The sequence below is a fragment of the Chelonia mydas genome, chromosome 28 (genome assembly GCF_015237465.2).
Source record: "Chelonia mydas isolate rCheMyd1 chromosome 28, rCheMyd1.pri.v2, whole genome shotgun sequence".
In the NCBI taxonomy this organism is placed as follows: domain Eukaryota; kingdom Metazoa; phylum Chordata; order Testudines; family Cheloniidae; genus Chelonia; species Chelonia mydas.
Genome location: NC_051268.2, coordinates 1,071,168 through 1,093,459, shown reverse-complemented (window position 1 = coordinate 1,093,459; position 22,292 = coordinate 1,071,168). Strand labels below are relative to the sequence as shown.

Here is a 22,292-nt window from a genome sequence, read left to right as displayed (position 1 = left end):
GTTCCGGCTGCGGGGGGAGAAGGAGCCGTTAGAACCCGGGAGGAGGGAGTCAGGCCCCAACACAGGGATCTGGGCAGCGTCAGCCCCCTTTGAGGGGCACACTGAGTCACTCATAACTGTGGGCCTGGGGCCCCGGAGCTAAGAGGGCCCAGGAACCCGGGAACCAAGCCAGGTGTGCCAGCCACGAAGATCCCCCAAGCTGGGGCCAGTGGGTGCCAACGGGGCTGGACCCCCGGATTTTGCAGGAGCTCTGGATCCCTCCCGCCGGCCCGGCCCGTTACCTGAGGTTCAGGTAGGTGAGGGACTGCAGGTTGGCGATGGCCGGCGGGATGGTCCGCAGGCAGTTATGGTACAAGCTCAGGCCCTCCAAGGAGACCAGGTGGCAGGCGTCCTCGGGCACTTCAGCAAAGCGGTTCCGGGAGAGATCTGGGCGCGGGACAAGAGGGGAGGCCGTTAGACGCCCCCACCGCCTGCTCCGAGCTCCTGAGCGCCCAGGTGTCCTGCTACAGGCCACTCGCCCGCCCAGGCCCCCCAGGAGGGGTCTGTCAACCCCCCCTCCCCCCCGGCACGCACACACCAAGGGCAGGTTTTCCTTAGCAGAGGCAGGGCGGGCGACCCAGTCTGCAGGGGCCTCGTTAGCTGGGGAGCAGCTAGAGAGCGTGGCTGGCCAGGCGGGGCTGCAGAACAGCTGGGGTGGGGGTGGGGGGACCCTCCTGAACCCAGTGTCCAGCTGGCGTTCCCGACTGTCTGCGGCTCACACAGAGAATGTCTTTGGGGCTGCAGACTGGAGCAAGGGATATCCACGCAATTGCTGAGGGAGGGGGGCTGGAAAAGGGACCTTTCTCAGTTTTAGAGGGGAACCTGAGGCAGGGTGGCCAAGCCAGGAAGATGTGTCCTGTCTCCCAACCCCTGCTCTAACCACCAGACCCCCCTACCCTCCCAGAGAACCCAGGCGTCCTGTCGCCCTGCCCCTGCTCTAACCACCAGGGAACCCGGTGTGAGGCAGTGCACCACCAGCAGAAGGGAGGTGGGGGGACACGTGCCATGTAATTCCTGTAAATCTACCTCGCATAGGCCAATTTACATCTGCAGGGGAGATGCAGCCTTAGTCCCTCCACCTCGGACAAGGGGGATCAGGGCCCAGCCCGAGCCGAGAGGGCTGGGGGCTGGGGGGAAAACGCCACGCATGGCCGTGAGCGCGGCAGTATTGGGTGGGAGCCCTTTAAACAGCTGGACCTGTGTTTGCTCGACGCAGGTCCCAGAGAGATTTCGCCTCCCAGCCCAAGAGCAGGGTCACGGTTAAATCCCCCCCTGCGGAGAATTCAGATCCAACCCATCCCGAAGAGAAGTGAGGAAGGGGAGAGATTTGTGTAAACGTTACATAGTTTCACTTTTCCTCATCACACTGATCAGCACTGGATGCCTTTGGGGTAGGTCTGCAAGTCTCTTGCTGTAAACAAGACCCATGCGTCCTGGCTCCCGGGAGCAGAGAGGCCATGGCCCAGCCAGGAACGAACCCAGGAGTCCTGGCTCCCGGGAGCAGAGAGGCCACAGCCCAGCCGGGAACGAACCCAGGAATCTGGGTTAGAGCCAGAACTGGAATCCCGCTGTTCCCGCTGGTGTAATAATAGGAGGGGGCAAATTGTGATTTCCCCAAGAGCTAAACTGAGGCGAGAGAGTTTTCCCACCACAAATGGGTTTGTCTGAGCTTCTCTTTCCTCTCCGTATTTGTCCTCCCGGCTCCGCACTGGGGGCAGGACACTGGCTCCAGCCCGGGCAGAGACTCACCCCTCTGGGTTTTGTTGTTCTGGGAAGTCCTGGACGCACAGAGGAGCTAGCCGGCTGTGCCGCGTGTGGGTTTTCAAACAGCAGCAAGAACCCTGCCATAGACATAACTGGAACGGGCCGTCTCAGAGCTCTGAACACGAGGCTTAAGCGGTTTAAAAAAAAATTCCTGGCTTCTACAACAATTTGCTTTTTACAGGCATTAAAAATTGGGCACCTTTTAAGGCCAAATTGTGCAATTTGCTGTGGCACTTGTCGCGAAGAGAATTTCAGCCATTGAGGCAAGTTTGTCTGTTTCTTTTGAATACAGGTTTGAATACCTACATTTACGCGAGGGACACAAAGGGCTTTGATGTGTCTTGTACCAGGAGTTACAGGGTTTTTTACATGGCGGGAGCGGGTGGGGGGGAGGCGGGACGGAAGCAGGATTAGTCGTCCCAGGCAAGCAGAGAGCGAGCGGCTGGGAGTTGAGGCTGGACAAATCCAGCCTGGAAAGAAGGCCCCCCCATTTGACCAGCGAGGGGGATGAACCGTGGGGACAAGGTGGTGGAGCCTCCGTCCCCAGCCATGTTTAAATCCAAGGATTTCCCCGGGCTCTGCACTGGTGCGAGCAGGAGGTAATCGAGATGCAGGAGCTCAGATGGGAGACCTCAGGGTTGATACAAGGCCACGATCAGCACATTTCGGCACCCAAATACCTTTGGAAGTCTGGCCTGACGCCACCACGCAAGTCCCTTGGAGGGACACAGGAGAGAATGACCCTTCCTGCCTCCCCCTCTCATATTCGGGACTCAAAGCTCTTCGGGGCCGGGACGGGCTCTTCTTGGGGATCTGTGCAGTGCCCAGCACAATGGGGGGCCCTGATCTCAGTCAGGGGGTCCGCGCAGAGCCTGGCGCAACAGGGGTCCTAATCCCGGCAGGGCTCCTGGGCTCTCCCCTAACCCCAGGACGGAGGAGGACGACCAGCCGAGCTTGCCGGCCCGGAACGTTCCAAGTCGCCGGGGCTGCGAGCTGCTGGCAGGAGACCAGCCCAGCGCTCACCGCCGAGAGAAGGGCTGACTCAGGAGCCGTTTCCCTGCACACACACGCAGGCTCCGGGCTGCAGCCGCCGGCAGGGTAAATGTTTTGTTGACCGCGCGACACAGAGAGGCCCAGCCAAGCTGCCGAGAGGGTATTGAACTTGGCACAGAGCGCGCAAGCCTCTGGCAGGACCCGGCCAAGGAGAAGAGCTGTTCCAGCAAGACATTGACGAGGATCAGTCCTGGGCACTGGCTCTCTCTGGGCTGAAATGAACAAAGCTTTAAAAGGAGACGCTGGAAAAATCAGAGAGGGGCGGAGAAGAGCCACAAAATGCAGAGGAAAAGCAGGACAAGGCTGGAAGGACAAAGCCAGCTGCTTTCCCGTGGGAAACAGGGCACCGATGGGAGTCTCCTTGGCCCAAACACCCTGGGGCAGAGGTGGATTGGCCATCTCTCGACGCCGTCCCACCCGGCCTTTTGGGGAGAGACGCCTTCACCCCACCAAGCGACTGGGTGCCATCCAGGGACAAGGGTGAAACCTCTGGCCTGCACTTCACAGGACATGGGACCAGCTGACGAAAAGTCTGCGAGTAAGAGGGAAATGGGGCCATGTGTCAGCCCACACCGATACCGCACCATTTCCCCACAGAACAGCACAACCCTCGGGACTGGGGGTAGCATACACCGCGCACTGCCGTGACGCACAAGTCTCCTTACAAAGCGCGCAGCGCGGGAGGGGATCTGTTCCCAGCAGATCAGAGACCCCCACGCACCACCCCTCCGGCACTGGGGCTGTGTGTTTACACATTAACCGCACACGGAACGGGGGAATTCCGGCTCCGGAGCCGATTTCACGCCCCAGTGAAGTCCGAGGGCCAGCCAAGAACTAAGGCAGGGCCGGGACTTGCACCAGCTTTCTCCCTCCTACCCAGAGGAGGCGATGACCCCACCTTGATGGGGGAGGGGGGTATTGGGCCCAAGTTCTAGGATTCATGGGACAGGCACACTCCTGCCACCTGCAGAGAGGAATGAAACTGGCATCTAGTGATTAGTGAGATCAGGGCCTGGTCGTGCCAGGCGCTGCCCAGACACACGGCGAGAGACAGGCTGTGCCCCAGCTGAGATCAGGGCCCGGTCGTGCCAGGCGCTGCACAGACACACGGCGAGAGACAAGCCCTGCCCCAGCTCGAATCAGGGCCCGGTCGTGCCGGGCGCTGCCCAGACACACGGCGAGAGACAAGCCCTGCCCCAGCTGAGATCAGGGCCCCGTCATGCCAGGCGCTGCCCAGACACACGGACAGGCCAGGCCCCTGCCTGAGGTTGGGTGGGAAAACAAAGCACTCTCTTTCCGGGCTCTCCAGCTGAGCCCCTGAGAAACGCGGGGATCCCAAGGAGGAGCCCTTTGGAGAATGCGGCTTTTAACAACGAACAGGAAATGCAGCCGACAGCTGGAACGATGCCCCAAGAGCTACATGCCCCGGCCGGATCCCCGTGAGGATGCGGGTAGTTGTTCCGGGGAGGCTGGGAAGGCGAGGCAAAGGGACCCTGTAAGGCTGCACAGAGAGACAGAGACCAGGGGCTGAGAGAGCAAACAATTCCCCTTTCGTCATGGAGGGCAGGATCCTGCGAGCTGCGACCCCCAGGGTGGGATCTTCCTTTCATCTCCAGAGCATGGAGCCACCCGGGGATGCCCCAGCCCCTCGTCCCATGGCAGGCCGAAGCCCAGCAGCGGGACCGCGGGCCGCTCCAGCACGCTGGCTGGCTGTGTAAACACACAGCCATCGGGCCGCAGTTGCCGCTCCCGTGCGAGGCAGGAAGTGGAGGCGGCCTGCACTTGAAACTCCTAGACAGATCTAAAGACTTGGCCGAGGAAACCGACCCCCGTGGGGACCCTCTCTACCAAAGTAAGTGACTTCGTCCCAGAATAGCTCGTAGATCCGCGGCCTTCCCAGCCCACTGGCCGCCTCTGTCCGGAACTGGCGTCCAGAATGGCGAGTTATTCCAGAATGGCTAACACACACCGGTAAACTCCGATTTCCCCGCCGCGGCTAAGGATCCAAGCCACGCGCCGCTGGAGGGTTCGTAGCATCCAACGGCAGGCTAGTGCCTGCGGCTGTTCTGCCGGGCGATGCCGACGGCTCGCGTTTTAGCCGTGACAAAGCTTTTGCTTTTGGAATCAGCGTCTACTGCTGTGAAATCATGAGTATCTGACCCGAGCCCCCTCACAATTTCCTGAAACTCTGGAAATTTAAGTTAATAAAAATATGGGGGCAGGTGGGGGAAGCAATGCTCAGGGATCAGGTGCAGGCCGGGTGTGGCAGAGGCAGGCTGGAGGAGGAGTCGGGAGCGAACAGAGACCAGGCTTCTTGGGCACAGAATGAGTGGGAGCGGCAGGCGTGGGGGATTTCATCGGACGAAAGCCGCCTGCCGCGGGGTGTTTCTGCTGCGGTCGGAGAATCGGGGCCATGCAGGCGTTTTGCCGGACTCGCAGCATCCACTTCTCCTCCCAATGGAGCGGGGTCCCGACTATGGCGCACGGCTCCTGCCTGACACTTGGAACTCCTCGGGGCGAGGCAGGGGGCACATAAGGGAGATGTCGGTCGTCCAGTCTGGAACTGGGTTGGGACACCCCATTCCCTTGGATATTATTAACGATCCCAAGCGACGCACCCCAGGCCTCGGAGGGGCGTAGCTCCTAGGCCAAAGGACACCCTTTCTGTTCCCAGCCGGCACATTTGCCAGGTGGCCGCGGGCAGAGGAAGCGACGGGGTGAATTCAGAGAGGAGCCCGCGGCCGGCAAGGCCCAGGTACAGGGAAGGGCCCCGAGGCCGACCAGGGGATGACATGCGGATCGCTCCTGAGGATCCGAGCTGGGCTGGGATTGCTCACTGTGGCTAGCGAAGGCAAAGGAGGGCGCTGGCCTGGGCGGAGGTCAGGGACCGAGGGAGGCTGGAGAGGAGGCTGTGAACCAGCAGATGAGGGAGAGTGTGGACAAGCCCCCCCAAGTAAGAGCAGCAGGGGGCAAACAGCCCAAGTGGTTTGAAGACAGAGCTCAAGGGGTTTATGAACGAGACTGTGACGGGCGGGCAGGAATCGGAGCACGCCGCAGGAGAGCGATTTCTAGCTGGCCCAGCGCCCCTTCGCCCCCTCGCAGATGGCCATCTGGGTTGATCGGCTGCCCTGGGCTAGCGCCGTGGCAGTGGGTCGTACAGGCGAAAGGTCGCCCGGGCAGCTGCCGCCGGCCGGACAGCCCCCCGGGGGAGGCGAAAGCAAAGCGACGCAGCGGGCCCGGACCGGCTGAAACTCCAGCCTCCGGCTAAAAATACAAAGCAGATGTTCCCCTTCTCGGCTGACGGGGCAGCTTCCTCCGCATTCCACGCACGGGGAGCTGCAGGTGAGACATTCTGCTGGGCCAGAAATAACCCGCCGGCAAGCGCAGGGGGGGTTAGAGCAAGTGCCAAGGGAGAGATTAGAGCGGCCAGCCGGCTGGCTTCAGGGGGGGGACACGGGGCCTGTCCCCTCTAGGGGGCGCCGGCTCCCATCCGGCCCCAGGACAGGGATTGGCTGGCTCCGGGAGTGGGGGTATGCGGCGAGGTGTATGGCTGTTGGGCACAAAACCATGTCTCATGCTGCCCAGGCCAGGACTGGGGGGCGCGGTAAAGCCCCTCCTGGCTGCTGGGAAGGCAGGGGCCTGGGGTGGGAGTCTAGGGAAATTCCACCCCCTTACAAAGCTCAGAGGGCCCCCCCACCCATCTGCTGGAGCCCCACGCGAAGGGAGAACAAACCGTTCAAGCAGCTGGTTCCAAACTCTCACTGACCGGGTGAACAGCTGAGACCGGGGGGGAGGGAGTTCTGCGTTTGAAGTGACACCTCCCCTGCGGCCCCCACCCCGCGCTACTGACCTACCTAAAAATAGCCCTGGTGGAGAGCCACAGATTGTATTTCCGCTACTCCCATACGAGCTGCCTGCCCGCCGGGTTTGCCGAAAAACCGGCCCGTAAATTGCTCGCCCGAGAATGGGCCCCTTTTTCTGGAACCTATGGGGCAGGTGGAAGGCAGCATGACAGAATGGTTAGAGCAGGGGGAATCTCTTCAGCTCTACTGTGGCCTTGAGCAGCGACCTCATGCCTCAGTTTCCCCTCCTCAAAACCTGCCCCTTGGCGGATCTGCAGCCAGGAGGCGGCACAGAAGACAGCAAGCAGGACCGTCGCTGTCCGAGCGATGCCACCCGAAGCGCTGAGCCACGATGGGGGCAGGCTCCGAAGCAAGGGGCAGAACCGGAGGATGATCCCAGACTCATTTCCTGTTACAAGCCAGGCCCTGGCAGAGTTTCAACACGCTGCAGACGTACCCGGCAGAGCTGTCTCCGTGTGGGGGGAGGGAGCAACCCAGCCACCCTTCTGAGTCAAGAGCCTGGCTTGGTCACGACTCTGGGTTATATTCCCTGCGCCGAGCAAGTCCCTGTACCCCTGTGCCTCAGTTTCCCCCTCTGTGCACCTCACTCTCCGGGGTTCATAACCGCTCTCTGGGGTCCGATGAAGTGAGCTGTAGCGCACGAAAGCTTATGCTCAAATAAACTGGTTAGTCTCTAAGGTGCCACAAGTCCTCCTTTTCTTTTCTCTGGGGAAGATTCCTCCCACGACCCACCGCTCTGGGGTTGTGCAGTGCTGGCTCTGAGGCGCTACCGCATCACACCTGATACCCACTGCGCCCGCCAGAGCTCATTTCCCAGCCCCCTCGCCGGGGCCAAGTCTGGAACAGGGGGGACGGCCGCAGCCAACCCCCCGGGGTGGGTAGGAGCTCTGGGAAGGGCTGTCGACAAAGCTGGGCCCGATGCCAGCTTGCGATATGATGGCGGCTTTGTCTCAAAGAGGGCTCCGGGTCCTCGGGAAACGTGGCGAGGGCGCTGGGCGAGGACCCCGGAGAGCAGGGATTCGCTCCTAGCTCGGTCAGTCTCCCTGAGCACGACCGGCTCGTGAAGATGATCTCGGCACCTTTGGGGATCCGGGCCCGGTTCACGGCACAGACATTCAGCACCTAGGGACTCTCCCTGGATTCCAGGGTTCTCCATCTCTCGCGGGCCACAGCCAAGAACAGACGCTCTCCTGGAAGATGATTTTGGGCTCTTGGGCTCAGGACAGGGGAACTGGGGAGAATTTTCTAGCCTGGGTAAAACAGGAGATCACAGCAGCTGGGCTAAACTCTGGGACTTCGGCATTTCTCTTGTGGCAAACAAGGCCACTCCAAACGGTCACCGAGGATTTGCCGTCACCTGCTGCTGTAGGGGGGAGGAACGCTGGGATCTCAGAGAACGTCCGGGCACGGTTGCAAATTCTTTCATTCCCAGGCTTGCCTCGGTGCCCGCAGGGTGGCTCCGAAGAGCTGGTAATTCCCACAGACTCGAAGCATAGAGGAGTTTGCTTGTCTTAGGCCTAGAAACAACATTGGCCTCCCCCTCCCGCCTCTTAATAGCCCGTTGTTTGGTGGAAGAGAAAGGCTGTATTGTTTGCAGCCACCTCCTTTCACGCTGGGCACCGCTTTCACGCTGGCTGGGCCTCCAGCGGCGTACCGCACCGAACAGTGACATCTGCCTTCGCCCCGAGGACGTCAGCCGAACTGGAGATGGTCCCGAGAGCCCCGAAAACGGGGGAAAAAACTGAGCGAGTTGGCCTAGAGAAGACGGGGCGGGGGGTGGAGGGGGATGCCAACTGGTCTGTGTCCAATTAAGCTGATTGCAAGGAGATTTAGGGCAAAAGGTACGGCTGAGCTGGGGCCCAGGGGGGCATTAGGAGGAGAAATCGGTGCCATGAGACTGGTCTGTTCTTTCCGGATTTCGGTCGGACGCCAGCAGGCCTGGGGTGGCCGGTCAGCGTCCGTGGCTCCCATCCCCTGGCACCGTAACCGAGCGCGGCTGGGGGCGGTGCGTGGCGTTCTCCGCCAGCCCCCTGGGAGGCCAGGCAGGGCGCGGCCAGGCTGCACCAGCAGCACACAGAGGGGCTGTGGCAATTCTCGTTTCCGAGCAGCCGGCAGGATGTGGCTTTCGAGCCGGCAGCGTTCTCTGGGTGCACAGCTGGCTCCGGCACCTCCTGCCACTGCCTCGGCCAGTGCCCGCTTCCTCCTTCGCGCACCATGTGACGGGGGACGGATCCAAACCCAGTCGGCACACAGGGGGTGGGGGGGAGCCCAAATCCCCTCGACGCACCCCCCTCAGGGAGGATGCCCCCGTGTGGGCTGAAGGGACCCTGCCCCGCCATAGGGGACCATTAGATCACAGAAATGTAGGCCTGGAAGGGATCTCAAAGCCCCTCGCCCTGAGGCGGGATTATGCAGATCAGGACGGGTCTGACCTCCCGTGCGGCACTTATGGCCCCCACCTACCTTGGAGGATCTGGGCCAGAGGAAACACCCCGCCTAGCCCTGAGCAGCAAAGGGAAGGAGGGTATTTGGGTGGGGGAGACCCCAAGCAGGGAGTCAGGATGCCTGGGTTTGCCTTAGTCTCCCCATCCTGCCATGCAGGAGGGACCTAGCCCCGTGATCCTCCCACACCAGGGTAGGGCATGGGGGTTGCTCCATTGTCAGCCGGGGGTCTAGAGGGGATGTCTGGGAGCCCGAGGGCCCGCCCGCCCACCCACCAGAGTCAGGGTTGGCCCACAGAGACAGATTTACCCGGCGGGGACGCTTATCCTGGTCACCCTCAGCTCAACCCCCTGCCCCAGGAGAGCATCCACACTGCGTTAGGGGAGTTATCCTGGGACAGCTAGATTGGTATGAAAGCAGCCAATCCGGTCCATACAGTGAGCAAGCCCCAGCTTTGAACCAATTCGGTTCTTAGCCCCAACATGTCCAGCTGGGGGCTGGGCCAGACTGAACCCTTGTCATCATCTCCAGTGATCCCTGGCCCGTCTTGGGCCCATGGCGCCCATTAGCTCCTGGCCCTCTCGGGCGTCGTGATCTTGACGTATTTATAGAGAGCTAACCCGGCCTCGCTCTGGTTCCACCTGCAGCACCATCCGAAGGCCTCCCCCCCCGGCCCCCGAGATAAAAACGAGGCTGTATCACCCAGCCCAACCGAGGACAGCGTGTGTTGCTCAAGGCTCCCGAGTTCCCGTTCCACGCCCAAAAGACACCACAAAACAAAGCTGCTGAGCTGAGGGGAACGCACTGAACCAAGGGGCACACGTTTCAGCAGGAACGTGCCGCTCCGGCAGCGGGCGTCATGGGGACTCGATTATGGGGAGGGAATCCTGGGGCTCTTTGTTCCAGCGGAGAAAGGCAGGACAGGGCCCAGCGGCTGGAGTTAAACCCAGCCCCGTTCCAAAGGGAAACGAGGCACCGTTTTTTCCCCATGGCGTAGGTGACGCGCCGTTGGCACAAGCTGCCCAGGCCAGCAGGGAGACTCCATCTCTTGCGAGGCAGGCCAGAGCCTTTCTGGGAGATGTTCAAGGCCAGCCCAAGGTGTGGGGCTCCATACGGGGGACCGGGGTGAACGCTCCGGCCTGGGCTAGGCAGGAGGTCGCGCTCTAATGGACCAGCGGAAGCGGCCCAAGGTCAGCTGCTCATCCCCTGCCCGGGGGAAACTGACAACGCAGCAATAGGAAATGCTTTATTAGCTCGGCCCGACACGGGAGCACCAGAGCGAGGCCTGGGGACGGCACATAGCGGTTCCTGCCTGACAGAGACCCTGGTGGGCGGCCGAGCCTCCGGCCAGCACCTCCAAAGGGCAGGAGACAAGTCCCCCAGCCCCGGGGGCACAGCAGCAGCTCCATGGGCACTCAGCCAGAGGGGTCAGGCAGCACCCCCGACGTGCCGACTACGCCCCAAACCGGGTGTCCTCTCCATCTTCCCCCACCAGAGCTTTCTCCTCCTGTGACAGGACTGGCCGATCAGCCGTCCACACCACCCCTCTCAACCCCCTTGACCTTCCCGCCCCCCTCAGCCCACAAATCATGCGATCAACAGGCCCGTCACATTGGTCACTGGCTGGGGTGTCCCGCCCCTTTCCCACCCTTTGATTTTTAAGCCTTTTTTTTTTTAGGTTTCTAATTTAAATGTTCACAGCTGCACAGAATTATGGCGGGGTTGGTTCGACAATCACTGAATGACATAGCTGCTGAGATTCACAAAGCGACAACGTCATAAAGCATCACAACAAAGTCTCAACGGGGCAGGTCAAAATACACAAAGCAAACGGCCTGAGATCCACGCATCAGACCCCCGTCTGCTCTTCATTGGCTAAGCCCATTGGTAACTCGCCTACTTCCAAAGTCCAGAGCCCTGGACTTCAACTAGTAAGTTCTCAAGTCGCAGATTTCTTCCTTTGCCTACCTGTACATTTCAGTTGTGGCTGGAATATATATCTGGCCCTGTGGGTGTGTCCAGGGAAATCAACATTGACCGATAACAATCGAAACTAGGTTATGGCCAGAAAGAACCATCGAGTGACCTCCGGTACATTACAGGCCATTACAATACTTCCCCCAGCTCCCCCTGCATGGAGCCCAGTCGTCTGTGCTGGGCTAATGCATCTCCCGGAAAGGCTCCGGGCTGGGCTGGACACCGTCCAGAGATGGAGAATTTGCCACTTCCTTTGGGAGTTTGCTCCCCTGGTTAACTGCCCTCTCTGGGAAAAATCGGTGCCTCATTGCCCATTGGAACGTGTCTGGCTTCAACGCCCAGCCACTGGGCCTCATCCTGCTGTTCTCCACTGGATCAAAGAGCCCTGTATACCTGGGGTTTCCTCCCTGTGCGGGTATGGGAGCGCCAGCCGGCACCGTGAATCTACGCACCGACAGATCAGACTGCAGCGAGCACAATTAACCATCCAGGGCTGGAGCGGCCTCTGAAATCCCTGCCTCGGCCTGCCCGGCAGGTCAGAGCTGAATGCAGTCAGCCCAGCCAGGACTCCCCCTTCCATTGCTGGCTGCGGTGCATTTCAGCCCCCCAACAGCATGGGTATGGCAGGGTTCAGAGACACGGACCGGTAATGGAGATGGAGTGTGGCTACCCTTGCGCTTCAGGCACTCGGAGAGGGGAGATAGAGGAAGCGTTCAGAGTTTGTGCAGCGCCTAGCGCCAGAGGGGACCAGGGCTCCCAGACACTACCACAATACACCTAATAAATAACGCCCAGCACCTAGCACCGGGGGTCCCAGGACTCGACAGGTGCTCCCGCCACACAAGTACAGACAAAGTGACTTGCCCAAGGCCACGCAGACAATCCATGACTCAGTTTCCCTCATCTGTAAACGGATACCTCCCCTGTCTGAGGGAGTGATGCTTTGCTGGGGGTGGGGCTCTTGGCTCCCACAAAAACAGGTGCCAGCCCCGTGTCCAGATGGAACCAGATCCAGTCCTAAGGACTGAGCAGTAGCATGGGGGAGATGCTGTTTCGTGCCCCACGGCGGGGGCTCAGGGTCTAGCTCTCCAGCCGCAGCAGAGACAGAGGATGGAGCACGCTGGAGCCCGAGTCCTTATCGTGTTCCTAGAGGCCCCCTGGCCCAGGCACACAAGGCCCAGCCGGCTGAGGGAGGTTGCAGCGCAGCCCCTCACCCAGCGCTCTGGGCACAGGATCCGGAGCTGGGTTTGCTCATAGCTGAGCTGAAGGAAAAGCCGGAGTCAGCAGACAATTGACTCACACGCTGCTGAGCGACGGAGGCGATCTGGGTCACAGCGGGGACTGAGGCTGGCCTGGCAGGGCCCCCCGAAACGCAGCCGAGGTCTCAATGGCTTCAATTATCGCAGACAGGGCAGGGGGCTTTTCAGCTGGCGCAACAACCATGTTATGCCAACACACTGGGCTGGGAGCTGGCCCTGCGATTCGGGGGAGAGCAAGGGGACGTCAGGGAGAACGTCATAGCCTTAGGGAAGTCACGCCCCTTTGTGCCTCAGTTTCCCCCTGGTGTAAGTCGCTAAGTGAGGGCTTAGCTGAAGGAAGGACGATATAGCGGGCCTGAGACACAGGAGACCCGGATGTAGGAATCCCCTTGCTCCAGCAGACACCCTGGGTGACTTTGTGTGAGGCAGGCTGCTTTTCCGTGCCTCGGTTTCCCCACCTGTGCAATGGGGATCATAGGCCCTCCCTGCCTCCCAGGAGGATCAATACATTAGAGCGTTGGGAGGGAGAGATGTACCTAAGGCAGACACACAGCCCCTCGTGCCTCAGGGCTGCAGCCGAGCTAACTCCGGGGTCAGAGCAAGACGGGAGGGCAGGTGACCCCACACCTTCCCGTGGCAAGGAGTTCCACAGGTTAACTGTGCGCTGCACACTTCCTCTTATCTGTATGGAAACAGCTGCCTATTCCTTCGGTGCGTGACTCCTGGTGTGTGTGTGTTGCGTGAGGGGTAAATAACACTTCTCTCGTCCCCTTCACCACTCCAGTCGTGACTGCATAGACCTCTCGCAGGGCTGTGTGAGCAAGCCCCCCTCCCGCCGCTCGCAAACCAGGTTCGGCCGGGGCGCTGTCACTGCCCCACAGTCTGCGCCTCAGTCTCCCCCCTCTGTCAAATGAGCCTGACTCCACCCACCAGTCACCTAGTTCTACTCCCGAGTGGCCCCCCCAGAGGGAGCGGGATGACCGGGGCTGTTCGTTCTAGCCCCTTCCCAGCTCGGACAGCAGAGCCAGAAGGAAGCAGTTTACACGGTAGGGCCTAGGTTATAGCGCTGTCACTTGCGAACTCTGACGTGACTGAAAGCTCACCAGGGCCTGGCCTCTCCTTTCAGGGACTGCCCATTTCCCCGCCAGAGGAACGGCGACCTGACGCCATTCCTCCCACGGCCTCCAACACCCTGGCACCTGCAGCGCGGACACACCCCAAGCTAAGTCCTTAGCTGCTCTGAACAAAGGCAAAACCGGGCTGAGCTCGCTGCTGCAGGCTTGGGAACGTTTCGGGGGGGAGAGTCTAAATACAGGAATGAAAACATCCCTCCCGGAGGTTCAGCGGGCAGAGGAAATAAACCTTTAAACACAGCCTGCGATTAAAATAAACTTTGAATCGCAGGCTCCTGAAACGACCCGGTTCCCCTTCACGCTGCCGGTGCTTTTCTCCTTCTCGGGAGAGCTGAAGCAGCGCAGGGTTTTCTAGTACAGCTCGTGAAGAGCTTGGGATAAAAAACCTGCAGCGTGAAATCCCCGACCTCGCCTTACAGCCCGTGACAGCTGGTGGATTTGCGGCACAGAAAGCTCTGCGGCTTTAGGCTTGTTTTGGCAACAGGCCTTGGGCCCGGAGAGAGACAGAGTTACAAGAGGGACAAACCGGCAGCGTCCAAGTGGAACACACGCCGTTTTACGAGGGGGACGCGAGCCAGCGTGCTGAACAAGGCACAGTCAGAGCTGAATTCCCTCAGGGCTCCCATGCCAAGGGTGTCTTTGTGGCCAACCTACCTACCGTCCCGCGGCGGAGCGGGGCCCATGGAGGGGAGACACGGCCTACGCCAACCTACCTACCGTCCCGCGGCGGAGCGGGGCCCATGGAGGGGAGACACGGCCTACGCCAACCCACCTACCGTCCCGCGGCGGAGCGGGGCGCATGGAGGGGAGACATGACCTACGCCAACCTACCTACCGTCCCACGGCGGAGCGGGGCGCATGGAGGGGAGACACGACCTACGCCAACCTACCTACCGTCCCACGGCGGAGCGGGGCCCATGGAGGGGAGACACGGCCTACGCCAACCCACCTACCGTCCCGCGGCGGAGCGGGGCCCATGGAGGGGAGACACGGCCTACGCCAACCCACCTACCGTCCCGCGGCGGAGCGGGGCGCATGGAGGGGAGACACGACCTACGCCAACCTACCTACCGTCCCACGGCGGAGCGGGGCCCATGGAGGGGAGACATGACCTACGCCAACCTACCTACCGTCCCGCGGCGGAGCGGGGCCCATGGAGGGGAGACACGGCCTACGCCAACCCACCTACCGTCCCGCGGCGGAGCGGGGCGCATGGAGGGGAGACACGACCTACGCCAACCTACCTACCGTCCCACGGCGGAGCGGGGCGCATGGAGGGGAGACATGACCTACGCCAACCTACCTACCGTCCCGCGGCGGAGCGGGGCCCATGGAGGGGAGAGACGGCCTACGCCAACCCACCTACCGTCCCGCGGCGGAGCGGGGCACATGGAGGGGAGACATGACCTACGCCAACCTACCTACCGTCCCACGGCGGAGCGGGGCCCATGGAGGGGAGACATGACCTACGCCAACCTACCTACCGTCCCACGGCGGAGCGGGGCCCATGGAGGGGAGACATGACCTACGCCAACCTACCTACCGTCCCGCGGCGGAGCGGGGCCCATGGAGGGGAGACACGGCCTACGCCAACCCACCTACCGTCCCGCGGCAGAGTGGGGCCCATGGAGGGGAGACATGGCCTGTGCCAACCCACCTACCGTCCCGCGGCGGAGCGGGGCGCATGGAGGGGAGACACGGCCTACGCCAACCCACCTACCGTCCCGCGGCGGAGCAGGGCCCATGGAGGGGAGACATGGCCTGTGCCAACCTAGCCTGGAGCCCGCTCCATCTTCTCCAGGTGAATGAGGAGTTTCAGCAAGTACCCCTGCCCCAGGCCCCCCGCCTACGCTTCGGGGTTTGCCATCGCATTCTTCCAAGTCCAAATATTGCCTGCACCGTCGGAAATGAGCAAGAGCCCGCGCGAGGAACAGGAAGCCGCCTGGGGGAAGGGAAGAGTGCCACCAGGCAAGGCACTACGGGAGGCGCTGAACGAAAGGGACAGCGAAAAGCCCCACCCCGCTCCCCCCACGCAGTTTTGACACAAGTCATCATCTGCCCACCGCAAAGCTCCTCGGAAAAGGGAAGAGAGCAACTTCTTCTCTGTTTGCCAGAACATGCCGCGGCACAGTCAGGGGAAGTGACTGGCCTGAGATCACCCAACAGATCAATGGCAAAGCTAGGAATGGAACCCAGGAGTCCTGGCTCGCAATGCCCCTGCTCTGACCCAGCAGCCCTCGCTCCCCTCCCAGAGCCGGGGAGAGAACCCAGACGTCCTGGCTCCCAGCCCACCTGCTCTAGCCTACCAGCCCCCACACCCCTCCCAGAGCCGGGGAGAGAACCCAGGCGTCCTGGCCCCCACTCCACTGAACCAAGCCAATATTCCATGAACTGACATATTACTTGTAACAACAGAACGTAACGAAATGGGTTGGAAACCCTTTAAGCCACCAGCAGAAGAAGGAAGTTAAGTCCCCATGACTCAGCCTTGCCACTCACACCCAGAGCACCCCAGAACGTCTGTCCTCTGTGGGCCTGAGTGCTCCTGCCACCCCCCCAGGGACCACCCCCAGCAGCTACACCACAGCAGCTTGCCCCTGCTCAGCCCCAAGCCCCGGGGATCAGGGCTTGGCAGCTGCACAGCCCTTGGCAAGTCAGCTCGAACAGGGCGAGATTGGTGCAAAGCAGCTGTACAGGAAGTGGCCCGGCACGAGTATCGTAAACAAAGAGGAGGGCAAATCACATGGGTGGTGCGAAATCTGGGGCCAAGGGACTCGCGTGGCGAGACTGCAAGGGGGGTTCCCCACAAACCAGTCATCGGGTGAGAAACCAGAGGGTGCAGAGAAGAGCCACACGGACGTGAGGGCGAGAAAGGGAGAGACCGAAGGATCTCTAGTACCAGGCTTCCCCCAGGGCCGCCCCGTGTCTCGCCATCCCGTCCGCATGTCCCCGTCCCTGCCCTGACAAAGCACCCCAGGGGCTGTGTGTCTGCCTTAGCTGCATGCGAGTGCCCCCAGGAAGAGAAAGGACGCCTGGGGAGAAAGGGGCTGCCCTGGGAATTCAGGAGAGCGGGGTTCAGTTCCTGCGTGATCTTGGGAAAGTCAGGTCAGCTCTGCCTCAGTTTCCCATCTGTAAAATCCCTTTGCCTTGTCTGTAGGTTGCCTCCTATTTGCACCATAGGGCCCCGATCTTGGGGCGACCGTAACACCCATCCCCAATCCAGTCAACGGTCCACGAAGTCACCCGATTCGGAGCCGTTTCACTTCCAGGTGCCCCAACGGCGCACCGTTGGCAAGTTTCCTTGTTTGCAGGAGAGACGCTGGTGGAGCCAGATTCCGGCCTGACTCTCGCCAAGCCGGGGCCTGGCCAGGGCGAAGGGACGGCGACCGGGACAAAGAGCGCCAGGCACCTGCTGCGGGAGTGACCCGGGCACACCCCGCAGGCCGGCGCCAGGCCTGGACGGGCACCCCGGAGGCTGCCGAACGGCGCGGTGCCCTGGGGCACAAAGGGCCGTGTGTCTGCCCCCCGGCCCATCGGAACGGCTTGGTCTCGGCAGCGCCGGCCCCCACGGAAGCCGGAGGAAAGGGGTGCGAAGAGCGACGGGACGCGGGCGAGCACCCCGGGGTGCGGAGCGTGGCTACACCCCCGGGGGGCAGGATTCGCCCATGGGGAGAGTGTGGGGGCCGGGAGCGGCTGGGGGGCAGACCCCGGGGGGGGGTCCAGCGGGGAAGGGGCGGGGCCCCCAGGAGCAAAGTAAAGGGGGCGGGGCCTGGCAGGGCGATATGATGACAAGGGGGGCAAGGGGGCGGGGCCTGGCGAGATGGGGGCGGGGCATGGGGGAGCCTCCACAGAGAAGAGGGGGCTATGAGGGGGAGGGGGAGCAGGCAAAGGAAGAAGGGGCGGGGCCCGGCGCGAGGGGGGCCGTTGAGGGGGCGGGGCCGGGCGCGAGGGGGGCCGTTGGCGCGGGGAGGACCCAGCGCGAGGGGTTCTGTGGGGGGGGCGGAGCCAGCGCGAGGGGGGCCGTTGAGGGGGCGGGGCCGGGCGCGAGGGGGGCCGTTGGCGCAGGGAGGAGCCAGCGCGAGGGGTTCTGTGGGGGGGGGGGGGCGGAGCCAGCGCGAGGGGGGCCGTTGGCGGGGGGCGGGGCCAGCGCGAGGGGGGCCGTTGAGGGGGCGTGGCCCGGCGCGAGGGGTTCCGTTGGCGGAGGGCGGGGCCCGGCGCGAGCGGGAGGGGGGGGTCCGGTGCAGGGGGCGGGGCCGGCGAAAGGGGGCGGGGTCTCACCGGCCTGGGTGGTGTCGCTCAGGTCCCAGCGCCGCGCCGCGCCGCCCGGGAAGAGCCGCAGCCGCCGCCCCGCCAGGCTCAGGCTGCCCGACGCCGCCGCCTCCTCCAGGGCCCGCTCGGTGGCGGGCCCGCCGGGCGCGGGGGGCGGGGGCAGCTCTGGCTCCGCCTCGCCCGCCGCCATCCCGGGACCCCGGGACTCCGCTCGCCGCGGCCGCCGCTGCGAGACTGGCCGGCCGAGGCCGCGAGGGGGAGCCAGCCCCAGCCAAGGGGGCGGGGCTGGGAGCGCCGCCGGGGCCAATCAACGGGCAGGGGCGGGGCTCGCAAGGAGCCAGCCAGTGGCGCCTGGCGGGGAGCTCCGCTCGGCCAATCAGGCTTGAGGAGGGCGAGACCTAATTCTACACGGCAGCCAATCCGCTCTGCCTTAGCCTCACCCAATCACAGCGCCTCTAGGGCATCGCACACGGCTGCTACTCCGAAACCTAGGGTAGTTTAGCCAACCAGCTAACAGGAGGCGGGCCGTATCAAAAGCTCAGCCAATCACGTCGGGGAATAGACAGATCGGCAGCCCCGCCTCAGCCAATGGCAGTGTAGAAGGCGGAGCTAGCCTACCCGCCGCAGTCAATCATACCCCAGGTGGCGGGGCTTGAGTTCCATAATGACCCAATCACAAGGCTAGCTCTCCCCAACCAATCTGTTCAGAAGCTGTGGGGAACGCCTCACCTGATTCAGCCAATCACATTAGTAAAGGCGGGGCCGGTGCAGGGGGCGGGGCCGGCGAAAGGGGGCGGGGTCTCACCGGCCTGGGTGGTGTCGCTCAGGTCCCAGCGCCGCGCCGCGCCGCCCGGGAAGAGCCGCAGCCGCCGCCCCGCCAGGCTCAGGCTGCCCGACGCCGCCGCCTCCTCCAGGGCCCGCTCGGTGGCGGGCCCGCCGGGCGCGGGGGGCGGGGGCAGCTCTGGCTCCGCCTCGCCCGCCGCCATCCCGGGACCCCGGGACTCCGCTCGCCGCGGCCGCCGCTGCGAGACTGGCCGGCCGAGGCCGCGAGGGGGAGCCAGCCCCAGCCAAGGGGGCGGGGCTGGGAGCGCCGCCGGGGCCAATCAACGGGCAGGGGCGGGGCTCGCAAGGAGCCAGCCAGTGGCGCCTGGCGGGGAGCTCCGCTCGGCCAATCAGGCTTGAGGAGGGCGAGACCTAATTCTACACGGCAGCCAATCCGCTCTGCCTTAGCCTCACCCAATCACAGCGCCTCTAGGGCATCGCACACGGCGGCTACTCCGAAACCTAGGGTAGTTTAGCCAACCAGCTAACAGGAGGCGGGCCGTATCAAAAGCTCAGCCAATCACGTCGGGGAATAGACAGATCGGCAGCCCCGCCTCAGCCAATGGCAGTGTAGAAGGCGGAGCTAGCCTACCCGCCGCAGTCAATCATACCCCAGGTGGCGGGGCTTGAGTTCCATAATGACCCAATCACAAGGCTAGCTCTCCCCAACCAATCTGTTCAGAAGCTGTGGGGAACGCCTCACCTGATTCAGCCAATCACATTAGTAAAGGCGGGGCCGTCCTATGATTGACAGCATATCTACCTATCAGAACACGGCTTCGCAGGCGTCTGCGTCACAAGGCGGCAACAGTTGAATGTGGGAACTGCCTGGTACGGGAGACGGAGCTGTTTCAGCGGCTCAGCCAATCACACGCGGAAGAATGCGTTGCATATTATGAGTGACAACTTGACTGGCCAATCAGAGGGAGATTCCCGTCCGAGGGCGGTAAATGCCTTGAAGCGAGAGTGACAGCCCAGCTGGCCATTCAGAGTGCGAATCACCTCAGGGGAGGCGGGAGATGCCCTGAGCGAGAGACAGCGCAGCTGGGCAATCTGAGAAAGAATCACTCCGGGTGGGCGGGCACTGAGAGGAGAATGACAGCCCAACTAGCCAATAGCAAGAGAAGAAGATGTGAAAAAAGGGCGGGACCTAAGATTAAGAGGCCCATGACTACCTCAGGCCCATCCCCCTCTCGTGCGAGGCCCCGGGGGAGGGGAAGCCCCCCCCTTTCGTGCGAGGCCCCGGGGGGGGAGGGGAAGTCCCCCCTCTCGTGCGAGGCCCCGGGGGAGGGGAAGCCCCCCCTCTCGTGCGAGGCCCCGGGGGGAATTGCGCCAAATCCCACCTCAAGCCCCAAGACTGACCCACAGAGGACCCCAAGGGGGCGCTGTGGGGTGGGCAGCAGACTGGGGTGCAGCAGGGTCTTTGCTGTGGGGAGCGGGGCCGGCCCGAGGTCCCCGTGGGGCGCTGTGGGGTGGTGCCTGGCCCGAGGTCCCCGTGGGGCGCTGTGGGGCGGTGCCCAGGCAGCGGGGCCGGCCCGAGGTCCCCGTGGGGCGCTGTGGGGTGGTGCCTGGCCCGAGGTCCCCGTGGGGCGCTGTGGGGGCGGTGCCCAGGCAGTGGGGCCCGGCCCGAGGTCCCCGTGGGGCGGTGCCCAGGCAGCGGGGCCGGCCCGAGGTCCCCGTCGGGCGCTGTGGGGTGGTGCCTGGCCCGAGGTCCCCGTGGGGCGCTGTGGGGCGGTGCCCAGGCAGTGGGGCCCGGCCCGAGGTCCCCGTGGGGCGGTGCCCAGGCAGCGGGGCCGACCCGAGGTCCCCGTGGGGCGCTGTGGGGCGGTGCCCGGCCCAAGGTCCCCATGGGGCGCTGTGGGGCGGTGCCCAGGCAGCGGGGCCGGCCCGAGGTCCCCGTGGGGCGCTGTGGGGTGGTGCCTGGCCCGAGGTCCCCGTGGGGCGCTGTGGGGGCGGTGCCCAGGCAGTGGGGCCCGGCCCGAGGTCCCCGTGGGGCGGTGCCCAGGCAGCGGGGCCGGCCCGAGGTCCCCGTAGGGCGCTGTGGGGTGGTGCCTGGCCCGAGGTCCCCGTGGGGCGCTGTGGGGCGGTGCCCAGGCAGTGGGGCCCGGCCCGAGGTCCCCGTGGGGCGGTGCCCAGGCAGCGGGGCCGACCCGAGGTCCCCGTGGGGCGCTGTGGGGCGGTGCCCGGCCCAAGGTCCCCATGGGGCGCTGTGGGGCGGTGCCCAGGCAGCGGGGCCGGCCCGAGGTCCCCGTGGGGCGCTGTGGGGTGGTGCCTGGCCCGAGGTCCCCGTGGGGCGCTGTGGGGCGGTGCCCAGGCAGTGGGGCCCGGCCCGAGGTCCCCGTGGGGCGGTGCCCAGGCAGCGGGGCCGGCCCGAGGTCCCCGTAGGGCGCTGTGGGGTGGTGCCTGGCCCGAGGTCCCCGTGGGGCGCTGTGGGGCGGGGCCCAGGCAGTGGGGCCCGGCCCGAGGTCCCCGTGGGGCGGTGCCCAGGCAGCGGGGCCGACCCGAGGTCCCCGTGGGGCGCTGTGGGGCGGTGCCCGGCCCAAGGTCCCCATGGGGCGCTGTGGGGCGGTGCCCAGGCAGCGGGGCCGGCCCGAGGTCCCCGTGGGGCGCTGTGGGTGGTGCCTGGCCCGAGGTCCCCGTGGGGCGCTGTGGGGCGGTGCCCAAGCAGTGGGGCCCGGCCCGAGGTCCCCGTGGGGCGGTGCCCAGGCAGCAGGGCCGGCCCGAGGTCCCTGTGGGGCGCTGTGGGGCGGTGCCCAGGGAGCAGACCCTGCCCGAGGTCCCCGTGGGGCGCTGTGGGGCGGTGCCCGGCCCAAGGTCCCCATGGGGCGCTGTGGGGCTGTGCCCAGGGAGCAGGCCTCGCCCGAGGTCCCCATGGGGCGCTGTGGGGCGGTGCCCAGGGACCGGGTCCCGGCCCGAGTTCCCCGTGGGGCGCTGTGGGGCGGTGCCCAGGCAGCGGGGCCGGCCCGAGGTCCCCGTGGGGCGCTGTGGGGTGGTGCCTGGCCCGAGGTCCCCGTGGGGCGCTGTGGGGCGGTGCCCAGGCAGTGGGGCCCGGCCCGAGGTCCCCGTGGGGCGGTGCCCGGCCCAAGGTCCCTGTGGGGCACTGTGGGGCTGTGCCCAGGGAGCAGGCCTGGCCCAAGGTCCCCGTGGGGCGCTGTGGAGCGGTGCCCAGGCAGCGGGGCCGGCCCGAGGTCCCCGTGGGGCGCTGTGGGGCGGTGCCCGGCCCAAGGTCCCCGTGGGGCGCTGTGGGGCGGTGCCCAGGGAGCAGGCCTCGCCCGAGGTCCCCATGGGGCGCTGTGGGGCGGTGCCCAGGGACCGGGTCCCGGCCCGAGTTCCCCGTGGGGCGCTGTGGGGCGGTGCCCAGGCAGCGGGGCCGGCCCGAGGTCCCTGTGGGGCGCTGTGGGGCGGTGCCCAGGCAGCGGGGCCGGCCCGAGGTCCCCGTGGGGCGCTGTGGGGCGGTGCCCGCCCGAGGTCCCCGTGGGGCGCTGTAAGGCGGTGCCCAGGGAGTGGGGCCCGTCCCGAGGTCCCTGTGGAGCGCTGTGGGGCAGTGTCCAGGGAGCGGGTCTGGCCCGAGGTCCCCGTGGGGCACTGTGGGGCGGTGTCCAGGGAGCGGGGCCCGGCCCGAGGTCCCCGTGGGCACTGTGGGGCAGTGCCCAGGGAGCGGGGCCCGGCCC

General features: G+C 64.6%; 1 protein-coding gene across 4 annotated transcripts in view; it reads right to left on the bottom strand.

Annotated features, from left to right (window-relative positions):
* LRCH4 (leucine rich repeats and calponin homology domain containing 4) overlaps window positions 1-18,836 on the bottom strand; it is a 33,299-nt gene extending 14,463 nt beyond the window's left edge. For 2 of the 4 annotated variants that reach the window (XR_006287709.1, XM_043537137.1), the window contains exons 1-2: window positions 17,809-18,040; window positions 282-426 (exon numbers count right to left, since the gene is read on the bottom strand). Coding sequence is in view for 1 of the 4 variants with exons in the window: in XM_043537137.1 (XP_043393072.1) it covers window positions 282-426; window positions 17,809-17,989 (326 nt within the window). In the remaining 3 variants the exon portion in view is untranslated. Of the gene's footprint in view, window positions 1-281; window positions 427-17,808; window positions 18,041-18,604 lie in introns of those variants that run through there. The other 2 variants (XR_006287710.1, XR_006287711.1) reach the window with 2 other exon arrangements.
* Between the last annotated feature and the right edge of the window lie 3,456 nt (window positions 18,837-22,292).